Source organism: Geotrypetes seraphini, chromosome 6 (genome assembly GCF_902459505.1).
Source record: "Geotrypetes seraphini chromosome 6, aGeoSer1.1, whole genome shotgun sequence".
In the NCBI taxonomy this organism is placed as follows: Eukaryota; Metazoa; Chordata; class Amphibia; order Gymnophiona; family Dermophiidae; genus Geotrypetes; species Geotrypetes seraphini.
This window is the reverse complement of record NC_047089.1, coordinates 69870154-69883882: the sequence shown is the minus strand read 5'-3', so window position 1 is coordinate 69883882 and position 13729 is coordinate 69870154. Positions and strand designations below refer to the sequence as shown.

Genomic DNA, 13729 nt, shown 5'->3' with positions numbered 1-13729 from the left:
TTTATGCGTTTCCACCTTTCCTCTTGTTCTCAAAACACTTGTCAAGCTCAAGCAAGTATCTGCCATCATGATTCTGATAGCTCCTCGGTGGCCCAGACAACCATAGTTCTCCCTTCTACTTCAACTCAGTTTCAAGGAGCCATACCTCTACAAATTTTTCCATCTCTTCTCAAGCAGAGTCAGAGTTCTCTCCTTCATCCCAACCTTCAGTCTTTACACCTGACAGCTTGGTATCTCTAGGGCTGAGTTCAGCTGATCTTCATCTCTCTCTCACCCTGTCAGACTAATATTGGAATCTTTTAGAAAACCAGCCGCTCAGCAGTGTTATCAGCAAAAGTGGACACGTTTTTCTGTTTGATGTCTTCCTCATCATGAGAACCTTACATCCATCTCTGTTTCCCTCATTTTCGATTGTCTCCTCCATTTATCTGACTCTGGGCTCAAATCTACATTATCAGAGTCCATCTAAGTGCTATCACTACCTTTTATCAGCCAGTGGATGGTAGTGCTGCCCGATTCAGGAAAAAATATTTCGATTCGACTTTCCTGCCCAATTGGGTATTTTTCATCTCAATCAATCGATTGTTTTTCCAGTATTTCTTCCCAAGCCTCATTCTCATCCTGGAGAAACGGCTCTTCATACTCTGGACTGCAAACGAGCATTAGCATACTATTTGCAGAGGACTAAATCACAAAGATCATCTCCATAACTTTTCATCTCTTTTGAGTCTAACAAGTTGGGGCATCCCGTTTCTAAGAGAACAATATCCAACTGGTTGGCTGAGTGCATCTTGTTCTGTGATGCTCAGGCTGGGCTGCAACTGGAGAGTCATGTCACAGCCCATAAAGTTCGAATTATGGCAGCTTCAGGAGCTTTTTTCTCTGCTCTACTCCTATTGATGAAATCTGCAAAGCTGCTACTTGGTCCTCAGTTCATACCTTTACCTTCACCTTCACCTCACTGGAATCTTTTTCCAGACGGGATGGGCACTTTGGCCAAATTGTATTACAAAATTTATTTTCCTTAAAGGCCAACTCTTCCACCATCCCATTCTGGTTAGCTTGGAGGTCATCCACATGTGAGAATATGCTGCCTGCTTGTCCTGAGATAACCGTAACAGGTGTTATTCAGGGACAGCAGGCAGATATTCTCACAACCCACACACCTCCCCTGGTTGGCTTCTTAGCTGGTTTACTGAACTGAGGAGCCATGCGCCTACGTCAGTCAGGCAGGAAGGCACTTGTGCATGCGCAGTGCAGTCAGTCTTTCTAAAGTTTTTAAAGTGGCAATGCACTTGGGACCTTCCGTACCGGTGCTCTGTGAATGATGCCACCCACATCTGAGAATATCTGCCTGCTGTCCCTAGATAACACCTGTTAGGTAAGTAACTGCTTTTTATTTTAAAAAATCAATTTAAATAAAAATCTGATTTTTTTTTTAATTAACCCCCTTCACCACACTGATTTTTAATCCATCCTGTTCACATCTCAATTTAGTTTGTAAACTGCTTTGCTGTTGATACAATAAATGTGGTATACTATATGTACTATCTAAACAGTTTGTCCAGAAGAGACGACCACATTTAAGTAATCAGTTTTACAAAGTCTATTTAATTGATAGTTGATTCACCTAATTCATGCTGGGTTTCCCAATAAAATTCAAGTCCTGTCACTGGTAGAGAAATGTCAGGATTTCATATTGCTTGCCCACTGAATAAATTAAGTGCTTATCTGTAATAGGGGTTCTTTGTAGTCAGGATAAATTGGACATGTAACCACTGACCTTTTCTGAGAGTTGATGCTTAAGCTTTATAATAGATAAGGGGATTTACAGAAGCATCAGTTGTACATGAGGTCTAGTTCATTTCAGAAAAGCTTGAGCTTTTCTGAGTGCTCTTCACAGTGCTCTTCAGATATTTCCCAGCCTGTTTTATTTATCCTATTGTCTGAGAATACCCATTAAGGTAAGCAACTTGCTTTGTAGGAAATGTACATTAGATGAGATTTCTTGTGTAGTGAATGGTTTTGTTTGTTTTTTGGTTTTTTTTGCGGCATTTCCCATAATTAAGATTTTCTACTAGAGAAACTGCTCTCTTCAAGCCACTTGTAGCTGATTCTGGAGGTTGAATTGTATGTATTTTATCTGTTCTATATATTACTTCTTTCCCTGCCATGCCGGTATTTTCTGCATTATATTGTAAATGCTTTCTGTCTTTATCTGTTTTTAAGTCCTTTATTCTAATTTGTATTTTATCTGTATCCCATGTATTAGCTCACCTTGTTGTGAACCGCCTAGAACTTTTTCAGTATGGCGGTATATAAGAATAAAATTATTATTATAAATGTCCAGTATTAGAAAGAGAAAAATATCTAATTATAGATGAGTGAAGAGAGGCAAAGTAAGGTAAGACTTGTCCATAGTTACTAGGAGGGCCAATATAAGAAGTTTTTTGAATTTGAAACCCATAACCTTCTAAAATGGCTCTGAAACTTCTAAAACAGTGTTCTTCAACCTTTTGACACCTATGGACCGGTGAAAATAAAATAATTATTTTGTGGACCCGCACCGGTCCGCGGACCGGCAGTTGAAGAACACTGGGCTAAGTCATGCCCATTTCTACCCAATCTCCGCCCCAGACCCCGCTCCCATAATAGTGCTAATTGTAACACCATTTTTTCCATTCATTTTTCAGATATACTGTACACACACACACACACACACACAATATAATCGTATTAACAACACATAATGGTTAACTACAAAATTAAAATACACAAAGCACATTGTATGCTTTTCAACATTCGTTCCTACCAGAAAACAGATAACCCCATGCAAATGCAGGACCAAAAACTAAAAATACTAATATTTACAAACAAACCCTAAGATGCAAGAGTCTGCAAGCAGTACAACCCCAGAGGAAAAGAAACAAATGCATTTCTTCCTGAACAGACAGCAGATGTAAATCAATCACTAAATAAAAAAAATAAAAGCATTCCCCCTACCATTGTCTCTCTCCCTCCATGCTGTGCCTTGCCTTCTGGCCTGCCCTCCGGTGTTATCTTCGAGCCGGTCCATGGTGCGATCAATGCGGCGTCTTCGGGCCGTCTCCCTGAGTGCTGCATTGCACAAAGCTGTGGGCAGTGGCTCCTCGCGTGCATCCCGCGCCTCATCTGGAAGCCTTCCCTGTGACGTGGCGACTTCGGAGAGAAGGCTTCCAGTTCAGGGGCTGGATGCGCTTAGGAGCCTTTTCCCACGGCTTTGTGCACTGCAGCACTCAGGGAGCCGGCCCAAAGACGCCACGTTGATCGCATCATGGCAGTGGCTGAAGAACACCGTCTTCTGCCCGATGGATGTGTCGGCCCTGTGGACCGGCAGAAAATTTCTGCGGACCGGCACTGGTCCACGGACCAATGGTTGAAGAACACTGTTCTAAAATATATGCTTTCTACCCGTAAAACCTTTTGCAAATTTACTCATTGATGGACAGATTAAATTTAAGACCACTTGTTCCTAGGCTTTTTTCCAGTTGAAAATGATTTTTGTGGTGTAGCTATTTGTTTTGAGATTTACATTTACATTTGAAATGCATTTATGAATGCACATTTATTACTTATCTTTTACAGAGACCCTGGCTATGAAAGGATTAACATTAAACTGTTTGGGAAAGAAAGATGAAGCATATGAATTTGTTCGGAAAGGACTTCGTAATGATGTGAAGAGTCATGTGTGTATCCTTTATTGATCAATTCATCCAAACACATGGCTGCATCTTCCATGCTAAACAATTATGAATGATTAGTTGTTTACATAAAATACATTTATAATACCATTCAAACTAGGAGTACACTTGAAAGTCACTGTTTGTGTGTAAAATTTTCCGCTAGAAGACAGAAGTCCACTTTGAAATAAGTCAACTCCTCCTTCAAAATATTTTGAAAAAAATAAAAAAATAATAAAAATGATGTGCTCAGACCCATTACCAAAATGTCACAGGATAAGGGGAGAGTTACCATTGGACACCATCATAGCCACATAAGTGTTCCAACCGCCCGTGCTTTGTCAAACTTTTACAATATTTTTATCACTATCTCTTTAATATAATATATTAAATTTTTTTTTAAAAAAATTATATATATATATATATATATATATATGTATATATATATATATATATACACACACACACATACAGTCAAACCTCGGTTTACGAGTAACGTGGTTTGCGAGTGTTTTGCAAGATGAGCAAAACACTCGAGCAAACTGTAACCGCGGGAACCGGCAGTATTGCTCCCCCCGAGGCCACCAGCGCTGCTCCCTCCCTTCACGATCGTCTCCTCCCCATCTACTGACTGGTCCTGTCCTTACCCGTGTGCCGCCGGAGTTAGAAATGGCCTGCTGAGCTTTGAGCATCTGCGCATGCTCAAGGCCTTCTGGATCTCACCCTCACCGAGATTCTCATGAGATTCGAGATCTCATGAGAATCTCGGAGAGGATGAGATCCAGAAGGCCTGAGTATGCGCAGATGCTCAAGGCTCAGCAGCAGACCGGCGGCAGGCACTTTCTATCACCGGCGGCGCAGGAGTAATGACAGGGTCAGTCAGGGAGGGGTGGGGAGGAGGCAATAGTAGCGCCGATGGCCTCGGGTGGAGCTTGGGAGTCGGGGTGCGTCCAGAAGGAGTGAGCAAGCACCTGAGTGTCCCGGCAGAGGGGGTAGTGACATCCGGGGGAGGGGGAGCGTCAGGGCCAACGGTACCTAGTTGGGCTCGGTATAGGCGGCGGTTTGCTTACAGCCAACACCCTGGAGCCAGGGCGCACCATCACCACCCGCACAACCCACAGTGAGAGGCAGCAAACATTAGTGAGGCAGCGAACAGCAGCAGAGGAGGAGAACTGGAGGAGCCGCGTTGATAGGTCTATGGCAGAGGCAGCGGTGGAGGCGTCGCTAATGGTAATTAAGTTTTTGGGGATGTGGAACGAATTGTTCTAGTTTACACTAACTCTTATGGGAAAAGTTGCTTTGATATACGAGTGTTTTGGTTTACGAGCATGCTTCTGGAACAAATTATGCTCATAAACCAAAGCACCACTGTGTGTGTGTGTATATCATACATACATACATACATACATTTATATCTCCAGTATTGCTTGTCTGACGAGAAGTGAATAGTGGATTGAGTGTAAAGTTAGTGGGTGTCCCCCTCCTGAAGAAGACAAAATCAGCAAAACTCAAGTTTAGGGGATTCCTTGAGTTTGTATGTTGCATGTCAAATAGGGTGTTCATGTCCAGGTGGCAAGGCACACAGTGAAATGGAAGACCTGCCACTCGCATCCGGGTTAAGAATGCCCGACTTGCGTCAGACTCGTACTTACAAACCGAGATCCTGCCTCTTCCTTCCTGTGCCAACACACCCTCTCTTCCTTCCTTCCTGTCCAAACATAACCTTCCTCCTCCCTTCCGTGTCCCAACGCATCCCTAGCCATCCTTCCCTACCGTGGGTGTTTACCTCTGCTGGCTGGCTGCCTCCTCTCAGCTGCACTTCTCTTCAGCCATGAGCAGCGGCTCTTGCACGTGGCCTACGGCTAACCTGGAATCCTTCCCTCTGACATCAGAGGGAAGGTTTCCAGGTCAGCTGCGGGCTGCATGTAGGAACCATGGCTGTGGCTTTGTGAAGAGAAGAGCGGCTGGGAGGAGGGAGCCAACCAGAGGAGGTAAACATCCATGGGAGAGAGGGAGGTACGAATTTGGGATGCAGAACAGAGGGACGGAAGGGAGGAAGAGAGTCACTTTGGGACATGGAAGGGAGGAGGAGGGTCGCGTTGGGACACGGAAGGGAAGAGGAGGGTCACGTTGGGACACAAAGAAGGGAGGAGGAGGGTCATGGTATTCGAAGGGAGGGAGCATTAACTTGGGAGATAGGATGGAAGAATGAATGGAGTGAGGGAAAGAGGTGCTGAGGTGGGGAAGAAATAGAAAGGGACAATTGTTGGGCATGTTGTGTGAGTGAGAGGGAAAGAGATGGTGCACATGGGGAAATGAAGAAAGGTGAATTGTTGGAAATAGGGAGGGGAAGATAACATTGGACAAGGTGGTAGGAGAGGCATGAGGTACAGATGCATGGGGAAGAGAGAGATGAGAGGGAGAAATGCTGGATGTGCTGGTGAAGGAACAGTGGGACGGATGTAAAACAAAAGTAAGTGTAAACCTATCTTTTCTTTCTATTTAAACTACAGTACTTTATTTTGAGGACTATTTCTTTAATGTTTAATTTTTTTTTTTTATAGACTGTGCTCTTTACAGGATCCGAGTTTCATACAAATTCATCTTAAGAATGGTTTAAAAAAAAGGAACTTGTTCTTAACCCGGGGACTGACGATAGATAGCTAGATAGATATGAGGTGGTGATAAAAATATTGTAAAAGTGGCAAGGCATGGGTGGTTGAGATATTGATGTGGCTAAGATGGTCCTGTGGTAACCCTTACCTGTCCTGTGGCATTTTGGTTATAGATCCGAGTACATCATATATTTTTTCAAAATATTTTGAATGAGGAGTTGACTTATTTCAAAGTGGACTTGTGTTTATTGGTAAAATAAATTTATGGCAAGTTAAAACAGTCCCTCAGTAGTGTGTCAAATTTCTTTTGGATATGGGAATCATTTAGGACAGTGTGCCCCAGGAATTTAGCTTAATTCCTGGGGCATATCTAGCCAGTCAGGTTTTCAGGATATTATTATGGACTCCTCAGGTGCCAAATTTGTGCTGGATGTTTGGATGAGGAGTGTCCTTGTGCTGCGGGGAGGGGGGCGGGGGCAAGGAGCCATGGGCTTAGCCCTCTCTGGTCACTTCATAGGTCAGGAGGTGCAGAAAGCTCGAGATCTAGGTTGTAAAGCCTTGTTAGTGCCTCTCAGCTTGGCTTTGCTAGCGAAATACTTTTGCGCAGATATCCCTGAGCCTGAGAGGAGATGTGTGGTCCTAAGTCAAGTCTTTGACCCTGATTTTGTGATTTTGATGTATACAGCTCACCAGAGGCGTAAAGGGTTGTCTGTGAATGGGCCGGTTAGCTCTCGGAGGAATTTACAACCACAATCCAAGGTCTTACTGTAACTGGTAGAGCTGCAGGAATCGGAGGCCCAATTGAAAGAGGACTGGGATGGTCTGGGTTCGGATATATTCCGCTGCTCTCCCACTATGCAATTAAAAAGCTTATTTTTTTAAGTTTTTTTTTTTTAATATAATTCTTTATTAATTTTCAAAACTTCAACAGTGCAATACAACAAATGCAACAAATAATGATACGACAAAAGCACATTCAACTTTCACATGTTCATAATCAACCATTTTCCCCCACCCACCCACTCATCCAATAATCATTCAATAAAAACAAAACCATGTATTGCCATAAAAACCTTACCCTATTCTGAATATTGATATCTTCCTACCCATCCCAAGTGTGAATATTCAAAAATCAATTTAAGACATAAATAACCCCCTCCCACCTTCCCTGGATATATACCAAAGTAAAACTGACTCACAGTCAACAAACAATTATAATGAAGTGACATATGATGTCAGTGGGCCCCATATCAATTTAGAAATATTACCTTGCCCCAAATTCTCAGCATTTATTCTTTCCAATCTATAACTAGAACAAAGACTTGCCCACCAGAACAAAAAATTTAAACGATCACACTTCTTCCTGTTTTGAGTGATCATCTGTATGGCTATCCCAGTCATTATAAGGAAAAGATAACCTTTTATATTGATTTATAAAGAGCTTAACATGTAATATTGTACCACAAATAACTGCCTCATACGTTAGAGGAATTGATGATTCCAAAATGTTATTAATTCTACCCCATATTGACCTCCAGAAGCTAAGTATCAAAGGACAATAGAACAACAGATGATCCAGTGTCCCAATGTCTAACTGACAGTACCAGCATCTATTAGATTTAGAATTATCTAGCTTATGCAACCTAACAGGTGTCCAAAAAGATCTATGTAATAAAAAAAACCCATTTCTGTCTCATAGATGCTGATGCTGTACATTTCAATCTCCAAGTCCAAATTCGTGGCCATTGAGACGCACAAATATACTGCTTTATTTTGATGCTCCAAATGTCAGATTGAAATGGTAGACAGGCATAGGAACGACTGGGCAGGAGTCTAATATGTCTTGCCTATCTACTGGAAAAGAGCTTACCAGGATAAGTACATAATATCCAGATGACCTTATTGCAAGTCAGTTCAAACCCTAATATGCATTCCATTTTTAAAAAATCTTTGATCTCATTTTGTTGTTTCTAGCTGATCAACAATCCTAGATAGCCAGTCTCCAATTAGCTTTTGTTGCAGTGCTGTAATTGACTTTTTGCATATCCTTTCAAGATAGCAGGGATAGCCTAGGGTTAGGAAAGGGAACCAAATGCTAGTAAAACCTTTCAGGGGGAGTATATTACATTTGAAAGGATAGCTTGAATTAAGGGAAATTGGGAATGCTACCCCTACTTCAAAGACTAGAATTACATTTCAAAAGACAGGCATTTATGTTCACAAGTTTTATGGCAGGTTCCCAGGTCTGGTCAGCTTCTGTTCTTGAACACAATTGTGTTGTAAGGCTTGATGGCCTTTTCAAAGCATCACATACTCTGTCCTTGGCTGCTACTATAATTAGCCTAGGTCAGTGTTGATTCTTCTGTGTGGCTGGGCAGTTTAAGAATTGGATTTTATGAAAATTTTGAAGTTACTTCCTGGACATGCACGTCAGTAAGCAGATTCTGGGTTATAAACCTTTCAAAATATTTTAGTGTTTTGTGGGGTTCATAATGTTACCCTTGATGGTTTCACCTTGTAATTTTTTTCAAATGAAAGTAAATAGAATTCTCTGAGGACAAGCAGGGTGACTTCATCCACAGAACCTGGTATGGATATAGCCAAGTGTACTGTTGCTTTAAATCTGTAGGCAGTTCCATACCAGGCACATGCTGGTGCCTTCCCCCAGCCCCCCCAAAGTCTGCTCAAGGGATCATCAGCTCTTAATTTTCCTCAGAGCTGAGAAGCTGTGTCTTTTATTTCTCCTCAGTGCATCAGACTTGGATATATTTTTGTGCTGTCTTGGTTTAATTTTATTGTAATTTTCTTCATAATGCTTCATTTTTCTTGTTTAGTCATTTTCTTCATTTTTTATTTTTTTGACCTTTGGGCCACTTCAAGACCTTTTTCAGCCCAGGGAGCATCAGTGATTTTAGGTATACCTTCTAACTTGAAGTCCCCAAGCCAAGCCTTTTGACTTTCCATCTGCCTTTTTGTCCTTCATTGTTAAAGAGGATGCTGAGTGGCTTCAAAAAATGTACTTGATGTAATTGGACAATTCAGGCTCTGACCCCCCCATAATTGTTGTATTTAGTGTCTAGGTCCTGACGTTTGGGACGTTCTCTCTGACCTCTGTTTGCGTATGCAAAAAAGGACACTTAAAGCCTGACAACTTCAGTGTGAAAGACTTTTCAATTTGGCATTGATATCAAGCTTTGCAGGAGATTTAGGACCCAACGCACAGACTGCAACAACACCAGCATTGGTAACAACACATGCACCAATGCTGCATAGAGTGTCGCACATTGAGCTCTCTTCAAAGGCAAGACTTCCTCCATGTCTCGCTCATTATGAGAGTTACCACATAAAAGAACTAAGAAGTATAAATATCTTTCCCGCTTCTAGGCATTGCACGGCGTCATCCCAGGCTTCTGCTTCCTCAACACATTGTCATCTTCGATGCACCATACATTGCTCTCTATTGTTACACATCTTGTCTCCTCCCAGGCATGCTTTGATATTGAGGTCTCTCATGCTTAGGCAATATGCACTGCAGACTGCTTCCATTTCGATGTCTTTTCAGAGCAGACACTGACTCTCTAAGAGGAGATCCGGGCAATGCTCAAATAAGACGCAGATGCAGTCTATACAGGTTTTAAAGGCATCCTTGCCTCTCTCAGCCGAGCCTAAGGATACATCGAGCTGTCGATCAAGGATGAGATCATGCACTCCTGCTCGATGACGATCATTGGAATCAGCATGGACCCATTCACCACATGTGTCGTCATCAGCAGAGGAGTTATCTCCTGGGACAGAACATTGACCCCCCCTACCTAGATGCTCCTTGACGCACAGTTGATGCTCCTCTCGATGCACACTAGGAGAGAGTATTTTGAGAAGTTGGACTTTGATATCTCCAACCACTTTGAGTATCTGCTAAATTTGTCAGCAGAAGAATCTTATGGCATACTTTCTGATCCTTCTCTACATTAAAGGCGCACGTCTCCACTAGAAAACATATCCTTTACTGGCTTTATAATGCAAATGGGTCAAGCTATTCCCATTAAAATGGAGACAGAAAGAGAACCTCGTTCAGAGCTTTTTTGAGTTGCTTGACTATGAATTGCCACCAACTGACTGTAACAAGGTACATCTATATAGGGTCATAAAAGATATCCTATTTAAGAACTGGGAGACCATTCTAACAGTTCAGGTAGCTCCTAAAAAAATTGATACAATGTACAGAATATAAGTGTCCAGGGTTTGAAAGAACACAACATCAACATTGCTCTCTAGTTATGGACTCTGCTCTAAAACATTCACATAGTTCAAGGCCTTATGCCTTGATATTAGACTCTTTTGATTACACATTTTTCAATCATTCATGCTTATAAATAGAATTATGGACTACCAGTTTGTAATATGCTAGCCTAATTTGGCAGGCTAGCCTGTATACTTGGGAAAGATTGGGACCAAACACCAGTTCATAAAAACAAAACACTTTTTATTCTTTGAGTTAGCTTGGCTTACCTTAGCCAAAACAGTACTTTTCCCGCAGCTCTGCCTTCTAATTTCTAGGGAAAAATCAGGAGTTCACTTCTCTTGATCTCACTGAACTACTCTCAAGCTTATATATATTCTCCTCCCTGCCTGAGGACTACCCCTGTGACTCAGCAGGACTGCTGAGCCCAGTGTATCCTGGGAGCTGTAGTCTCTGCACTACTGGTCCAGTTCCCTCTACTGCCCAGTAATAGAATAGCAACATTACTGAGGGAGAATCCCTGACTCTCTTATATAGTTCTATTCTTCCATTTATTTAAAATCCTTGTTTAAACAACTTTCAAAGTATGAGGAATTCCTCCCTCAGGACAAACTTAAAGAATTCAAGCAGTTATCCAAGAATTTGTTCACTGCAAGACAGTTCCTAGCCAGAGGCTTATTTGCTGTTTCTTCTAGAACATCAGCAGTGGCAATTGCTCCGCAATGTTTATCTTGGCTCAGAATCTCTGATCTGGAAACTTATTCCATGAGTTCCTTTCAGATGTTCCTTGCAAGGGTGATGATCAAGTTTCAAGTTTTTCAGGTTTTATTAGGATTTTATATACCGCCTATCAAGGTTATCTAAGCGGTTTTTACAATCAGGTACTCAAGCATCTGTTTGGAGACAAGATTGAAGAAGTGGCTGATAAAAATTTAAGAACACAGACACCATACCAACTTTGTCTAAGCATCAAACCTCAGTTTTAATCTTATAGAAGATTATCTGCTCCATCTAGACATTCTTATAAGGAAACGTTGTTATAGTTGGCCTTCATCATTCTTTAGGCCTGCTGGTTAATGTTCCTTTGCAAAACTACAAAAGACACAAATCTCAACCTCATTCTCGATACAAACAGCAGTTGTCCTAGAGACCACTACCAATATTTCCCTAATTCCATTTCCCACTCTCCCTGTTGGAGGCAGATTTGCTCTATTTTTACCAATGTTGAATTCTTAGCACAAAGATCAGTGGGTGCTTTGAGTTGTTACTCAGGGCTATGCCCTACGTTTGATCAAAAAAACCTCCAGACCACACACCAAAAGAGTCTCTCTTTATCTCCCTCCAGAAGATCCTCCTTCATCAGGAACTCTCAGCCCTTCTCCATTTAAATGCAATAGACCCTGTTTCTCTTCAGCAGAGGAGTTGGGGGTTTTACGCACTGCAAGTTTTTCCTGATACTAAAAATGACAGGAGGCCTTCAACAAATACTAGACCTTCAAAGCATAAACAGTTTTTGCTCAAGGAGAAGTTTTGCATGGTTTCTCTGGGAATCATTCTACCCCTGTTAGAATAAGGAGCTTGACTTTGCTTTCTAGATCTCAAAGAAGCCTACGCTCACATATCCATCCTACCTGCTCACAGGAAGTATCTACACTTCTACATAGGTCCTTGACACTTCTATACAAGGTGTTGTCCTTTGAACTAGTCTCTGTTCCTTGTGTCTTCACAAAATGCCTAGTAGTAATGACAACCCTTTACTCATGGAGGTTTCATGTATTTCCCTACTTAGACAACTGATTGATCAAGGCTTCATCATTGCAAGCAGCTCAGCATGCCATTGCTTCAACAGATCATCTCCTTGACCTTCTAAGGTTTGCCATCAACTACCTAAAGTGACATCTACAGCCGTCTGAAGCTTTGGAGTTTATAGGAGCACTCTTAAACACCATTCAAGGTTGAGCTTTTCTACCTGAGCAGAGGGTTGACAATCTAATTCACTTGCGTCGGTCTTCACTCTCAAGTGCGCATATCCATGCCATACGTTATGGGGAGTGTGAGGTGTAGTGGTTAGAGCTACAGCCCCAGCACCCTGGGGTTGTGGGTTCAAATCCCGCAGTGCTCCTTTGACTTTGGGGAAGTCACTTAATCCCCCAGTGCCCCAGGCACATTAGATAAGAGTACACTTCTCCCTATGTATTCATGGTTTCATCACTCACAATTTTGATTATTTGCGGTTTTTGGCATGCTGGTCCCTCCCCCCACCCCCGGGCACAATTTGTTACCAAGAATTATTTTTCACAGCCATATAACACGAGAGGAGAGCCAAGGAGTTAGCGAAGACAAAGGCAGTAAGCCCCCTACTCGCCTGGTTTCCAGCAAGACGCCTGGCGGCTGCAACAAGTCTAGTTTAGCACATGCCAAACCCACTGAGCCCCCGCACGCTTCTTGACCAAGAACCAGTCAAGTGCCTACAGCTGTCCAATTAAAGGTGAAGGAGGCTGCTCAGAGAGGCTTGAAACACACACATTGCCTAATGGACGGAGCGCATGCAGGAGGTGGGTTTGGCCTCAGGGCCCGACCGTTGAGGAGGAAGAGTTTTAATATGGAGTGCAGAGTGGGTGTAAATGGATGCAGGTGGCTGCCACAAAGGATAGCAAAGGAAAGTAAAATTGGTTGATCGCACGCCTTTTGTTTGTTTGTAGTTTATGCCCTCTTTTCTCTGATACTTATTTGCGGGTTTTCCATATTTGCGGGACTGTTAATCTCCAATTACTGCGAATACAGAGGGAGAAGTGTATGAGCCCACCAGGACAAGTAGGGAAAAATGCTTAAGTAATAATAATAATAATTTTATTTCTTATATACCGCTGTACCGTGAGGTTCTAAGCGGTTTACAGTAGAAATAGAAGAAATGCATTAAGTAAGATTAATTAAGATGAAGAGAAAGTACTTAGAGTTCCCTGACTGTCCCAAAGGCTCACATTCTTGCTAAAGTACTTGAGAAAAATAAATTAGTTAGGTTATAAACATAGAGTTGAAGAAGGTAGGAAAACAGTTCATAGGAAAATTAATTTCGAATACATTATACATTATATATTGTACATTAAGTACTTGAATAATTTGTAATCCGCATAGAATTGTAGGATATGCGGAAT

General features: G+C 42.0%; 1 protein-coding gene across 3 annotated transcripts in view; it reads left to right on the top strand.

Moving 5' to 3' along the window:
• The window catches only part of NAA16 (N-alpha-acetyltransferase 16, NatA auxiliary subunit), a 310852-nt gene that overhangs the window by 24798 nt on the left and 272325 nt on the right, over positions 1-13729 (top strand). For all 3 annotated transcript variants that reach the window (XM_033947900.1, XM_033947902.1, XM_033947901.1), the window contains exon 3: positions 3625-3729. In XM_033947900.1, coding sequence (XP_033803791.1) covers positions 3625-3729 — 105 coding nt within the window. The remainder of the gene's footprint in view (positions 1-3624; positions 3730-13729) is intronic.